Raw genomic sequence first — 14,639 nt, 5'->3', positions numbered from 1 at the left:
GGGGGGGGGGTTGTTTTACTGAGGGGGAGAGAATTTAATTACAGGAAATGATGGTTCTCGTCAGCCCGTCGCCACCATGTCCGAGAGCGTGTTGGGAATTAGGCCATTAGTGCCAGCCACCAAAAACTGGCTATCAGAAAGGTCAAGAAGGTCATCATGGTTTTCTGTATCATTTTACAGGATTGAGAATGAATCAAAATTCAGCGAACTAACTCCATTTCTTCAGTGTCATTATTGTTGATTACATATGTGATGCATCATCTCAACACACATGAAATCTATATAATTAAAAATAGATTTGGACCATAAATCCAAAATACAGATCATAACGTTTTCATTCGTTCTCTTAAACTGGTTTGAAACGTAACCTCTGTCTTTCTGTGTTGCCCAGATTAAAGTCACACAGAGCACACAGGATCATGAAGAGCCTCAGATCATCAACACCTTGGGGAAAGGGGATTATTTCGGAGAGAAGGCCCTCATCAGGTGCTGTCCGTCTTCAATCCCCAGCTCAATTCTCATTTCCCCACTTTAATCCTGTTTCAGTAACCTTTTGGCGTATGAGGACTTTTTGTATTACTGCAGTAACAGAGAGCAACTTTGTCTTGTCGACGTGTATTTGACTTAACAGAATATTATTACAATCAAATCCACAGAACTGTCATTTTAGGAGACATTTTTAGCTCAGTTTGTTTCTAATGCACTTAATGTGTGCTTTGTCAAACCACAGCGATGATGTCAGATCTGCGAATATAATCGCAGATGAGGATGGTGTGGAATGCCTTGTCATTGATCGAGAGTGAGTTCCCATTTCAAGATCATAATAGAGTTGCTTATGATTTTTTGTACTCGCTGACAGTAACAGCGGCCTTTTCTTAGAACCTTCACTCAGACTGTTGGGACTTTTGATGAGCTTAAAAAGTACCTCCAGAGCTATGTGGAGAATTTAGCACGGGACGATAAGAAGAGAAATGCTAAGTAAGTACTAGCTGTTTCTTTTCATTTAAACAGTGATAATATCATCTTCGTGACTTTTTGCCTCTCCATTGTGCTGTCAAACAGTGTTTTCAAGTGAGTATAGCCTAAAGGCTGAGATTTGCCACCAATCTCCAATTGACAGAATATAACTCATATAATTAATAACATGTACATATGCACATTTTACTTTTTGGATTTAAGTATTTGAATCCCCAGTCCACCTATTTATTCATACAGTGGGGTCCAAACATCTGAGACCACTTCAAATTACTTTATCAGCAGAACAATGGTCATTGTCACAAGTTTGCTCATTTAATTATATTCAATTAAATTCTTTCAGGAGGTCAGGAAGCTGCACTCCTCCCACCACCCCAGTGTCACATGATATGATAGAGCTGAAAGAGAGAGAGGGCAACTTTGCATCCACTATACCCTTCAGCTGCCTCGAGGTTATTGCCACACTGGGAGTTGGAGGCTTTGGCAGAGTTGAACTGGTTAGAAGCTTCTTGTCAATAATCACACTTCCTCTTCATCATTTTAAACATTCCAACAAAAACCATTTCCATGAAGCGAGGGAATGATATGAGCAATAATGACGCCAGTTTTGCTCTAGGTGAAAGTGAAGAATGAGAATGTGACGTTTGCTCTGAAATGCATCAAGAAACGGCACATCGTGGATAACAGACAGGAAGAACACATTTACTCCGAGAGGAGGATCTTGCTTGAGACAAACTCTCCTTTCATTGCGAAGTATGTTCATCTAGTTTTAGTAATGCCTGTTTAGTCTTGTGAGTTTTAGGAAATATTGGAACATCTTAAAAATAATAATTGAAGTTCACTGTTGCTTTTAAAGACACACTCACAAATCCCCGTAGTGTTCATATAATCAAATTAAGAGAGAAGGATCGTAACCAAATAAGAGAAAAGCCAGTGGCAGTGAATGTTTTGATCTAATCTCTACATTTTTCACTTAGAATGTACTGCACTTTCAAAGACAACAAGTATGTGTACATGCTGTTGGAGGCATGTTTGGGTGGAGAGATCTGGAGTCTTCTTAGAGACAGGTTAGCTCCATTTCATGTGGTCAGTGTCCAGTGGTTTAATGCATAAGCTAAACGTGTCTCTGTTTTAATACAGAGGGAGTTTTGATGAATACACTGCCAAGTTCTGTGTGGGCTGCGTAACAGAGGCCTTTGACTACCTACACAACAATGGCATCATATACAGAGACCTGAAGCCTGAGAATCTCATGCTGGACACAGATGGATACGTCAAGCTGGTAAGCTCCTCTGCTACGTCAGCAAACCTCACTCAGTAAACTCAGTGCAGCCATATAAATTCCAAGGATCTTTTCTCAGGTGGATTTTGGGTTTGCTAAGAAGCTCAAGTGTGGCCAGAGGACCTGGACGTTCTGTGGGACTCCAGAGTATGTTGCGCCTGAGATCATTCTCAGTAAAGGTCACGGTCTCAGTGTGGACTTCTGGTCTCTTGGAATCCTGGTCTTTGAACTTCTCACAGGAAGGTTTGCATCAGCTTACGTTTTCATGTTCTTGTCATAAACCCTGTGTTGTGGAAGCCATTTCTTAATACATACGCATACGAAAGACTTGTTCTGAGCAGTGTTATTCGTCAACAACATTTTTTTCACCGACGACTAGACGATAACAACCTAAAACTCTTTTTGAATGACAAAAACTATGACGTAAATCTATTGACATTTTCGTCAACGAATAAAAACGAGACGAAAATGTTAGGGAGGGACGATTTGGTAAGAGATTCATTCAGAACGAATCTGCTGCGTGGTTCGGAGGTTAGATGCGTACATATGAACCGGCGGGAAAGACATTCATTGACATTCAAAAATGTCAATATGTGGGAGTAAGAGAAGAACAGACATATGGATAAATCTGACGACGCAAGAGAGAACTCAATTCGGTCCGGTTTTCTGAGCGCAGACACTGAAGCGTACACACAGAAAACGCGTCTCACAGAGCGCGAGTACTCTTTCGCATCGCATGAACGGAGAATTACACACAAAATGATGTCGAATTGTCCGTTTTGATGAGTATTCACGTAAACACAGTTGATTACGTCTTAAGTGAACGTAAACAGTAGGGAGAACGTGTATCAGTACATTGCATCCATTGCAGCCGTGCATTCGGTTTTAAAGGGACAGCAGTCTAATTTAGTTGCTATTGTCCGAGTCATTGATGTTAATCAAGCAACAAAAGAAAGACGTGTTTGCAGTACACAAGCCACGGTTAAGACAGCTGACTCCACTGTGAGTGACCCTGTCTCTCTCTCTCTCTCACACACACACGCGCGCGTGCGCGCACACACACACACACACACATACACACATGAACGTGTATCAGTACATTGCATTCATTGCAGCTGTGCATTCGGTTTTAAAGGGATAGCAGCCTAATTTAGTTGCTATTGTCCGAGTCATTGGTGTTAATCAAGCAACAAAAGAAAGACAGAAAATCACGCACTGCTCTTGACTGCAAAACTTTAGTAGCCCTAAAGATTATTCTAAATTTATTTATGGAAATAAATATGTCTGCTTGAAAGAATGAAGAACATGGTTAACAAGTTGCTATAAAGAATGCATAATTAGCCTATATAAGACCATGTTCTTGTTCTTTATGAGAAGTGGTTTTATTTAATTTTAACATAAAGTCATGTTGTGTGTCACCGCAGTTAAATTGGTGTCTATCATGATAAAACCTTAATATCAAACCTATATAATGAGTTTGGAAATTTTTGAGAAATGCTTAATAAATGCACTGTAACTAAACCCATTAGATTTTAGCCGACTAAATTTACTGTAGATTTAGTCGACTAAAATCTTATGATATTTAGTAGACTAAAACTAGACTAAAACTAAAAACAATTCAGATGACTAAAACTAAATGGCATTTTAGTAAAAAACGATGACTAAAACTAAATCAAAATTTGCTGTCAAAATTAACACTGGTTCTGAGTATCATATTGAAACATATTTGATCTGATTGTTCCTGAAGCCCCCCCTTTACTGGCTCAGATCAGATGATTATATACACATTCATTCTGAAAGGAATGGAGAAGATGGACTTCCCTAAAAAGATCACCAAGAGGCCCGGTGACCTTATTCGAAAGCTGTGCAGGTATGATCATGGATCCTTTTGAATGTCTTTTACATGTTTTCTGAACCTGTTCAGGTCCCACTGCTATAAATCATAATATGATTTTTCTGTCCTCTTTTTTTTTCATGAAGACAAAACCCTTCAGAGCGACTGGGGAATTTGAAGAATGGAATAACTGATATTAAAAAACACAGGTGAGAGTACAACAGTCACATTCTGGTGCTGTTTGACTAAAGAATGTCCTCAAAAGTTATTTGAAGTACTCATCTCGTACATATGAACAAAATATTAGTCAGAGCATTTTAAAAACAACAGTATGCTTGGTTTTTCACAATGATGGCAGCTCAAATAACCCAAGATCTCTTGATTTATTGTTCCACCGAGTCACTCTGAGGATGGTTTAAACAAGTTTCCATCATGTTAGGAAACATTACACTTGCATTTAACATTCTGAAAGCTGGGCATCAATAAACACTGTAATAATAATCACCTACAGTACATAAATTTGACAATGGTGATTTTTGGTGTTTAGATGGTTTACAGGATTTAGCTGGAGTGGTCTGAAATCCAGAAGTCTGATATCACCACTTAAAAGAGAGGTAAAACACACCTACATTACCTGGACAGAGTTTATGTTATAGGAATGTGTCATAAAATGACATATATAATACCGAATATAATAATATATGTATATATTTTTTATTTTACAATCACCAAGGCTGCAATTATTTCATCAAAAACAGTAATATTGTGAAATTATTACAATTTAAAATCATTTTAAAATGTAATTTATTCTTGTGATGGCCAAACTGAATTTTCAGCAGCCATTACTTCAGTCTTCAGCGTCACATGATCCTTCAGAAATCATTCTAAAATGCCGATTTGCTCAAAAAAAGTATTATTGTCGAATAGAGTTGTAATGCTTAATATTTTTGTGGAAACTCTTATTCAGGATTCTTTAATGAATAGAAAGTTTCAAAGAACAGCAATTTTTTGAGCATTTATATACTTTTTTGTAACAATGTAAAAGTCTTACTTGTCGCTTTTGGTCAGTTTAATACATCTTTGCTGAAAAAAAAAAAATATTACTGACACTTTTAAACAGTAATGTATCAGAATATTATCTTGTTTTCTCTTTTTCTTTGTTTTCCTCCAGGTGAAGGGACCCACTGACCACAGTTACTTTGACAGTTATCCTCCTGAAGAAGAAATCCCTCCAGATGAAATGTCGGGTTGGGACACAGACTTCTAACTGACCCCTCAGTGCACCCATGTGTGAGTTAAACAAAACTCTTCTCCAACATGCCAGCCTTTCTTCCAAGGAACCTCAGACCATTAAGCCAACAGAAGCAGTGTATGTGCCGCAACAATGGACTCCTTGACCGGAGGCTGCTGTTAGTGCTGTGGGAGGCACAGCAGAGGAGGACAGACATAAGAAGGGAATTGTTTCACCGTGTTCAGATATATACAGATATATTATTGTGATGATAAACATTGCTGTATTTGACTGAAACTGTACCACTGAGATGTCAGAGCAGGATCAGTCTGTGAGAATGATGTAGCCGGGGCATCATAGAGGATGGTGCGAAACCATTGGTAATATTTACCTTTAGAAGTGCAGAAGGGTTAGTGGTTTGTCAAGAAGGTGAGATGTTCCTGGTGATGTCACATATTTGAGCTCCTGAAGGTAATAACCACCTGTGACTGTGAATGCCACTGATGAAGTTTCAAAGGTTAAAAAAGGTTAGCAATTCAAGCAGACATATGTGAATAGTATTTTTAGTGACTTTTCCTAGAGTTCAAGTACTTCAGCTGACTGTAACCTCTGCAGCGGAGCCAAATATGTTTGTGTTGATGTAATGCTTGGCGCTTGCTTATTTTATCCTTGTGAATAGGATAAATGTTTCATTTTTAGTGTGAGGATTTAGATTTTGTTTAGTCATTCTACAAGCTACTTTGCAGTAATTGTAAATAAAAATGTCAGCTGAAATGTACAATTTTGTTCCCAGCACATTTTAAGTTCAGTCATCAGTGCACACTAGTGATTTGTAAATGAGAATATCTATTAAATAATGGAGTTTGATGTTTGTGTGGAAACTTTCCAGTCCTCATTGACCCATTAAGCCATTTACATCATGTTCCATGATGCAACAGTCTCAACATAATTTTGATTGCATAACAATGCAATCAATATTCAGTAAAGTTGTGCTGGCCGGAGGGCTGAGTCCTTCAATACATGACAGATAAACACGTGGCTACATAATTCTTAAAACTTTATTGAGTTTTCTTTGAATGGTCTGCCAAAAGGGCTTCTTTCAACTAAGGAGATGTGTTACAAAAATAAGCATTCTGTGATTGCTTCCTTTTGCACCCCTGTCTGACCTTTGTGCAGCAAAGCTCCATGAATATTTAAAGAAGCCCCTCTGTGCTTCACAAAATGAAGATACAGAAGGCATCATACAGAAAATAAATAAATGCTTTTAAAGGTCATTTCCATATACAAATATAATTTCTTATGAAGCTTATAATACAAAGCACATCCTTTCACCAACATCATAACATTTACAAAACGCACAGTGTGGTGGAAGCCTTCCAAAAAATATATTACACAAATCCTAAAGGAGTGCTTTACATAGTGTTTCTTGATGTATGTGTTATATATTAAGATAATAGCCCACTTTTACATATATGTGTACATTTCTCTGTTGTCCATAGGTTGAATTTACATCAACAAAAAACTCCAACTTGGATGCACGCCGTTTATGAACATGCAGCTTACGATATGTCATTGCTTTAGTTCTATGCTAATTTCAAAGTAAAAACAGAACAAAATGTATCATTACAGAACAGAACAGATATCATTATTGGAACAAATAAACTGGTAGACTAAAAATGTTCTGCCAAAATAAAACATTACATAAGTTACACTCATCTTTGTGAAATATAAATATTCTAGAAGAATATTTTTATGTATGATTAATCTTTTTAATGTGTTAAGGCACTTTATATAGGCGTTGTTATGTTAAAGAGACAAAGGCTTAATATATAATCTACATAATCTTCCTGAACATATCATCTGAACCATTTCTCATTTTGAAATCTATTTGCAGTTTTCAGAGGAACAGCAGAAACGTTTTTCACGTGAACAAAACTGAAACAGAACGCGTGCATATACATTATGAATTTGGCTAAATGTGAGGATTCAACTTGTATTAGTAGGCCAGATGGAAACATGATTGAACATATTTACAATTGCAAGTAAAAAAAGCCTGACTAAACAAAATTATGTTTACAAAATGTGATGTAATACTATTATATGTAAGCTCTTAACAATGCACATTTTTGGAGAAAATAAATATATATATTTTCTGAAGATTAAAGACATTCAATACAGAGTCACCCAGAAATTAAACACTGTTTTAAGCTTAATGTGGAAAACTGAATATGTAACTTGTATAGGTAATCATTTTAATAGAAATCTTTTTTTTTTTTTGACAACTTAAGATGAGTTGACAACTTGAGATTTCTTTTCTTTTTTTCCAAAAGTCCTCTTTTCAGCACATTTGGGCTCTGGAGTAAAGTCTACCTTGGTATAGCAGCCATAGAATATGAACAATGAGAGTCAATCAATGCCTCTGTAGCAAAAATATAGCTATAATAATGACAGATCGTACAAACTGTACAGAAACATGATGGATGACAGCAAATGTTTGTCCCCTGTATGCTTAACTGCTGAGGTTATAGAAACATGAGAACTTCCTGGTCAAACGCAGACAGACAGTCTCTTCATATGCTCATATCTCTAGTGATGCATGAAGCCTCCTGCTAACAGTAATGAATTCCTAATGGAAAAGCACTTTGCTCTTCACAATCCTTAAAGCTGGAGATAGTTCTTCAAGGGTTATGAAACGAACATCTTCAGTCTTTCTTCCAGTGCAAAAATTGGGAATCGGTTTAAGGGAGGGAGGCTGTGAAAGAGACCGAAGCGTTTACCGACAGGCACAGGAGTCCACTGTCATATTGGGGTAGACCTTGAGGACCACGTTCTTGTCTTCATCAAAGAAGAGGATGCTGAGGGAAGACATCTTCTCTGGTACACAGCAGGGCTCTGGGATGCCCGGGACCACCCCCACCGCCCGCACGATGCTCTGAATGGTGGCGTGGTTTGAAGGTTTCAAAGACTGGAGGAGGTCAAAAGTGCAAGAGGTTAGACATTTTTCAGAACCTGTTACTGGGTTTAGGACAGTACAGTTTGTTTTTGATAAACCAGTCAATAGCACTACAACAGTAAAGGGTGAAAAAGAAGTAAAACATTGTGGATTCATGGATTCATGCAATTCCAGCCATGTTCCAATGTATGTGAAAAGAAACTTGCTCAGAATCATTTGAAGAGCAAAGCAAGCCTGATAAAAAAAGCCATATTAAAAATAGCTCAAATAAATAAAGATGAAATGAAATAAAATGTAAATAGTAGAAAAAACATAAACTTAATGAAAATGAGAAATGTTGGTGCTTTTGCAAGCAACTGAAAATAAGTACTAAAATTACTAAAACTATAAATACATTTTTAAATAAAATGAATGCAAATAAAAAAAAGACAAAAGAATATAACAAAATAACTAAAACAAACTAAAAAATAAACTATAAAAAAACATTGGTAATGCACCAATGTTACAATTCTGGCCAATAACCAATAAATTGTAGATAATAAAATGCTATACTATTTTATCTAAATCAATTAGTTATAAAACACTAAAAATCTACAATTTTTAAAGCTAAAAGTGAATTTAGCCATTATAATATGATATGATAAATAAATGGATAATTGTTTTGAGATTTGCTAAAGATGACATTTAACAGTCTTATTATATTATTAGGCTTTTTAAAGATTAACTTTAAGTGAATGTTAATCAGAAAAAAGGGCATGTACTATTAAACATCCACTGACACTGATAATTAAAACTTTAATATCTAATTTATCTGATATGGTACTGATACATTGTGCATCCCTAATTTGCTAAAACAAGATCAAATCAATTCTTATCTTTTCTTATCTGAAGGGATGGTATGGGGTTTATCCACATACATTTTAGTATATGAAACAAATGAATCTTGGTTTTGTATAATCAGCTTTACTACATAAACATAAACTTCAGTAAACTGCCACATTACTGAAGTAAATTAGACTTTGTGTTTCTTTAAATCCATTGGTAGCAACATCTCAAAGTGGCAATGGGAAGGTTTTGTTATGAAGAATGACAAATGGTGTGATAATGGAAGTTTAATGAACTGCTGTGCTGCCCACAGTGTCAGCTGAATGATTTACAGCTGTTCTCCTGACTGCCACTAGGTGGTGCTTATAAATCACTTGTCTTCATGCCTGCCTCTGTCCTTTTCCCGCTGCTTTGCTTATTCACTTCTCAAGTAGATTGTCTCACAACAAATTAGAGTTGCGTTAGTCAACTAAATGGGTGCTTCATTTTAAAACTCATCCAGCTAACTTTCTACAAAAAATGTGTGGAACCATAATTAAACAATGTACCTTTGGCATGGGGAACTGACATGACCCCGAGCAGTAGTATGCATCAAAAGACTTGGGGGAGATAATCCACTCGCTCCAGCCGATATCTGCAAAGTCAACCTTTAAATATCTGCGAGCACAGTTCTTCGGCTCGTTCCACTGCTTCTTACGTGCTTTCTTAATGGTCTGCTCATCGAACTGCAGGAGAGGGTTCTTGAGCCGTGGATTCTTGCGAGGCTTCTTGCGAGGGCGCTTGACTGGTTTACTCTCCACTGGATCATAAGGGCTGGTCTCATCCCATGTAGGTATCTCATAAGGGTACTCTGGGCCTGGAAGCTCATTGTTCTGTAGCGGCAGCAAGATGTTGGCGGACCGCTTGGTCCGATGTTGTGAGGAGGCACTGCGATTATGTATTTCGAGCATATGAAGATTAGGCACCAGTCTGCTTTTGTGTCTCTGCAGGGTGGACACGACACTCTCAGGCTCTGAGATAGCCGAGTCATTTGCGTAGACCAGAATGTAAGGAGACCTATCTGACAAGAGTTTCTTCCAAGGATGATGTCCTTTTGAGTCAATGTCAATGCCTATGAGAAGCTGGTCGTGTCGCTTGGCTTGGTTGACTACACGAGTAATGTCTTTCCACTGCCATGATATGAAGTCCCGGTACATTGTGGAGATGTTAATGGAGAAATGGCCGATTGTTCTGGTGGTGTTATCCACAAAGCTGAAGCTCCAGACATCAAGGTGAATATGACCTTGTCTTCTGAGGTTATGGTGAGCGCAACTTTTGTGCCTTGTGCATCTGTGGCTGCTGTTCTGCAGGTCGCCAATGTAGTAGTGCAGCGTTGCTGAGAGAACGTCCTCAGACTTAGTGAGGGAAGTGAGGTTGAAGATCTGTAACTGCTTATTATTGATGGTCCCTAATAAGAAAAAGCAAGCAAACAATTCAAAGCATTGCATTACTATTACTCTTCATCTGAAACTCATATTTCAGAAGACAAACTTTGTCTGTGGATTTGTCATTGACATATGACCACCGAGTTTTAATAAAGATGAGTTCGAAATCAAGTCTTATGACAAGCGTATTAAGACCAGAACTGAACACTAGGGGGCGGTATGAGTGCAGGACTGTCATGTCCACTAGTCAAAAGAAACTGTGGGCTTGTTATTTTTTCAGACTCTCATAAATGTGGAAATTCGCGTGTTGCGCTTTTGGGTGGATTTTTTCGAACTATGTACGAACAATCGCTAAAACCTAAGTTGCACTCTACATAATGTCATTAATAATCCTTCACCATTTAGTTATCCGTAAATGTGCACAAACAAGATTTATTCCGTGATTTAGATTGCTAGGTTATTTTCATTATTTCACAATGCTATTGTGGTGTGGAAAGCCGCTCGATTCGAGCTTGTTTTGATGAGAGATCTGGCAACACTGGCGCAGTGTGACTATCATACGAGCGCCTCAGCGTGAGCAAAGTAGCGCACTTCTCAGCACGAGCGAAAAGTTATAAAAGTAATTTAGAAAAAGTATAGTAAAAGTAAATTTTATTTAAAAACCAACAGAACAGTATCAAAATCGTTGAATCCACTTGCAAAACATCAAGACTCGTTTTACAATAGTTTTACAATCAACGAGCAACACCTCCGATGTTGGCTCATTACGTTTATCGACATCTAATAACATCCGTTTTAAAGCCTTAAAACTAACGTCTAAAAAGATTTATGAAACGCTATATGATAAGCTATTCACCTCGAGGTGCTGTCTCACGCAAATCAACAGGTGTAATTGCACCAACTGCAACACAAGCTGTTACAGAGTTACTTTAAGCCGTTATTAGTTATATATACAGGAGAAGTTATGGACTGACTGACAGCCTGTCATTTTCATATATGGAAAAAAGATGCATTTTAAAGTGAATGTAAACATGCTGTCACGCATCAAGCTCTTTTAGCGTTTTTTGGGGAAAAGTAAATTTTGATCAAAGCAATAAGGTGAGTAAATGAGAGATTTTCATTGTTGGGTGAACTTTCCCTTTAAGAGATCAAGCTCAAAATGAATAAACACACCAACACTTTAACCAAATTAGGCTAAGAGAAAAAGTGAGGTGGTATTAACTCCATTAGCCTACTTCATTTAGTCATTTAATATGAAATGAATTTAACACCTACCCAAATGCCCTTTGAAGCTGCGGACAGTGTTCCCATCTTTGAGAGGGAATCCCGCACTGGTGTATTTGGCGTAGAGCATCTGCATGTGTTCTGACAGCGTGTCCTGCTCGCTTTTCTTTGCATGTTGCTTATCTTGCGCCTCCACTTTTTGTCTAATTTGCACGTCTTTTGAGAAACCCATGAAGGGTGGTTTAAGCACAGCACAGTATCCACAGCAAAGATAACCCCATCCCAACAGGAGGATAAACAGTCGTTGACAGCGATCCATGCTGGAGGTACGGGACTGTTGAAGCTGATCTAGGTGTAATATATCAGTGCTGAATGCGTTTCCAAACTCTTGTCTCTTGAGAGGGAGAGCATCACATGGACCCCCAAAATAAGGCAAAGACAGCGAGAAAAAAAAGGGGGAAATTTAAACAAGATGTCACCTTGTTGTACTCAAAATAGTCCAAATGCAAGTTTCCAAAGATCAACGTTCCTGCAGCAGATATCACAGTCCCTGTGCAAAATGTGCGAGGATGTCCGTGTGAGTTTGATCTGCTGTAGTCCTGATGGTCAGGCTTGATCCTCGGTTTTGTGTCTGAGCGATGCTGTTCTCAGCCAATCGCGCCTCTTCCCTGCGTTCATTGAAGGTAAAGCTTGTTGCGCTAGTAATATATGGGGCTTATGGGAGCAGTCGGACAGTGTTGGGAGTCCGACTGATTTCCGCGAATCGGTTCTTTTGAACGGTTCGTTTCAAATAACCGGTTCACTGAACAGACTGTGCTGTTACGTCACCACGCGTTCCCTAACATCCCTCCCTTTGTACTAGTTTTAAGAACGTTTATTATAAGCACTGCTCACATTGTTGAAGTTATGATTCAGCTCATAAATCCACTTGGCAACTATACATGTAATTTGCATTTACACTAAACTCTACTAAAGTTCATTCACATCACTTGGTTGAAATAGTTTTGTGCGTTTAATAACTCTGTTTCAAATGCCCATCAATAAAACTGTCATACAATCAATTCTAAACGTCTATAGGCTACAACATATTTTAATTTTGATATTTAGATAATGAAGTAGTCGTAGTAGTAGGCTATTCACACCATTGGTCAATACAAGGTTCTCGGTTCAATGATTCGGTTGTCAACTGCGAGTCGGACTTGTTCAAAAGATCCACTTTGACCGACTCGGCTAGGGAACCGTTCTTATTTATTCAGTCCAATTCAAGAACGAATCGTTTAGACCGTTTTTGTGATCCTTATGAAGTGATTTACAGAAAAGATTCGATTAGTTTAATAACTCTTTTTTTACAAAGAGCTCGAATGCGTGATTAAAGTTTACGTGACAAAAAGAAAGAATAATAGAGGAGTAACTTTTTTTGCGATATATAGGCTACCACACTGAAAATAGCAACACGACGTGGAAAATACCTTCTTTATCGTCTTAGGGCACGTTTGGGGCATCAAAACAAACGTTTACGTCTTCGGCGTACACTATGCACGCTCTCAGCTGTCTCTATGAATCATGTGGATCTGTGTTGTAATGCTCGACAGTGAGATCCGTGAAACGTCTCTCAGCAAAGCTTGTGTGTCTGGGCTGACGCGCTGAATGACATGGCTTATGGGGAGCATTAAAGGCTCTCTGTCCCATTTAGCTGAGCTCAATGGCGATGAGCAGACACATCCTGCACAGCGGAGTCTGATCCGGATGCTGCACCGCGCGTCCCCTCCGCACACTAGTGCACGGCTTCAATATCCTCTGTCACGGTCTCGCTTTCAGGATCATTGAGGAGGAAGTGATTGACTCCCACCCCAGACATCTGATGCCAGTGGACATATTTTCAAGACATGGTTTTGTCAGATCTGTACTCGAGGTGTAATTGCTGTAGTGAGAAAATATGTGGCCTGCCTCAGTAACCTATATTTATCATGTTTTATTTCCCACCAAACTCTCGAAGTCCACTTTAGGATAAGAACCCAGATTTTCACAAGCACATCTGCTATGTTGATTTGTAGGTGTTTGAATGAGCTGTGTCGTTGTGAGGGACTGGACTGGGCAGTTTCATCACACTTCCACTCCACCACATGAATAAGGACTGTGGCCTGTTAAGTTAAACAGTTATGAATGTGGGTGAATCACCACCCACTTCTCCAGCCTTCATCCTGGTGATTAAACAGAAACTTTATGTAGCTATATACAATTTTTCTTCTGTCAGATTGATTGTAATATTTTGTATTGCAGATATGTGGGAGACTATGAGCGTGTTATTAGTATAATCATATATCATTATTTTATTTATTTATTTATAAAAAAAAAACACGTCCTGAGTTAACTCCCTGAACTGCAAAATGAATTAGTTATTAATAAAGATACTAACAATATATTGTTATAAATATATACACTAATATACAAAGGTTTAAGGTCGGTACGTTTTTTTTTCAGCAATTGTGCATTAAATTGAAAGTCACAGTATAGACATTTAGAATGTTACAAAAGATTTTTATTCAAATAAGTGCTGTTCTTTTTTTTTATTTTTATTTTTTTTTACTTTTTTTCATCATCAAACAAAACATAACAAAACACTCAACTGTGAAAATAAAAATGCCAAAGCAGCAAATCACCATATTAGAATGAGTTCTGAAAGATCATGTGACATTAAAGATTGGAGTAATGGCTTCTGAAAATTCAGCTTTGCCATCACAGGAATAAATCGCATTCTAAAATTTATTTTAAAATGTAATAATATTTCAGTGTTACTGTTTTTACTGTATTTGGTGTAAATAAATACAGCCTTGGACAGCATTAGAGACTTCTTTCAAAAACATCTTACTGGCCCCAAACATTTGAATGGT

The 14,639-nt window shown here is 37.8% G+C and overlaps 2 protein-coding genes across 2 annotated transcripts in view; one reads left to right on the top strand and one right to left on the bottom strand.

The window, feature by feature from the left end:
* Positions 1 to 6,132, top strand: part of LOC107746786 (cGMP-dependent protein kinase 2-like) — a 13,157-nt gene extending 7,025 nt beyond the window's left edge. Inside the window, exons 8-19 of the mRNA XM_016561076.1 lie at positions 392 to 486; positions 731 to 799; positions 880 to 978; positions 1,319 to 1,472; positions 1,592 to 1,728; positions 1,953 to 2,042; positions 2,116 to 2,257; positions 2,337 to 2,500; positions 4,005 to 4,127; positions 4,238 to 4,300; positions 4,639 to 4,705; positions 5,263 to 6,132. Coding sequence (XP_016416562.1) covers positions 392 to 486; positions 731 to 799; positions 880 to 978; positions 1,319 to 1,472; positions 1,592 to 1,728; positions 1,953 to 2,042; positions 2,116 to 2,257; positions 2,337 to 2,500; positions 4,005 to 4,127; positions 4,238 to 4,300; positions 4,639 to 4,705; positions 5,263 to 5,358 — 1,299 coding nt within the window. The 3' untranslated portion in view covers positions 5,359 to 6,132. The remainder of the gene's footprint in view (positions 1 to 391; positions 487 to 730; positions 800 to 879; positions 979 to 1,318; positions 1,473 to 1,591; positions 1,729 to 1,952; positions 2,043 to 2,115; positions 2,258 to 2,336; positions 2,501 to 4,004; positions 4,128 to 4,237; positions 4,301 to 4,638; positions 4,706 to 5,262) is intronic.
* Positions 6,133 to 7,509: 1,377 nt separating this feature from the next.
* LOC107746787 (bone morphogenetic protein 3-like) lies at positions 7,510 to 12,432 on the bottom strand. The gene is made up of 3 exons (XM_016561077.1): positions 11,800 to 12,432; positions 9,649 to 10,547; positions 7,510 to 8,287 (listed from the first exon to the last, which is right to left on the bottom strand). The coding sequence occupies exons 1-3, from the start codon at positions 12,065 to 12,067 to the stop codon at positions 8,096 to 8,098; spliced, it is 1,359 nt and encodes a 452-aa protein (XP_016416563.1). The 5' UTR covers positions 12,068 to 12,432; the 3' UTR covers positions 7,510 to 8,095.
* Between the last annotated feature and the right edge of the window lie 2,207 nt (positions 12,433 to 14,639).

This window comes from Sinocyclocheilus rhinocerous, unplaced genomic scaffold, assembly GCF_001515625.1.
Source record: "Sinocyclocheilus rhinocerous isolate Xijiao unplaced genomic scaffold, SAMN03320098_v1.1 scaffold468, whole genome shotgun sequence".
NCBI lineage: Eukaryota > Metazoa > Chordata > Actinopteri > Cypriniformes > Cyprinidae > Sinocyclocheilus > Sinocyclocheilus rhinocerous.
Note: the sequence above shows the minus strand (reverse complement) of the source record. Positions and strands in the feature narration are given on the sequence as shown.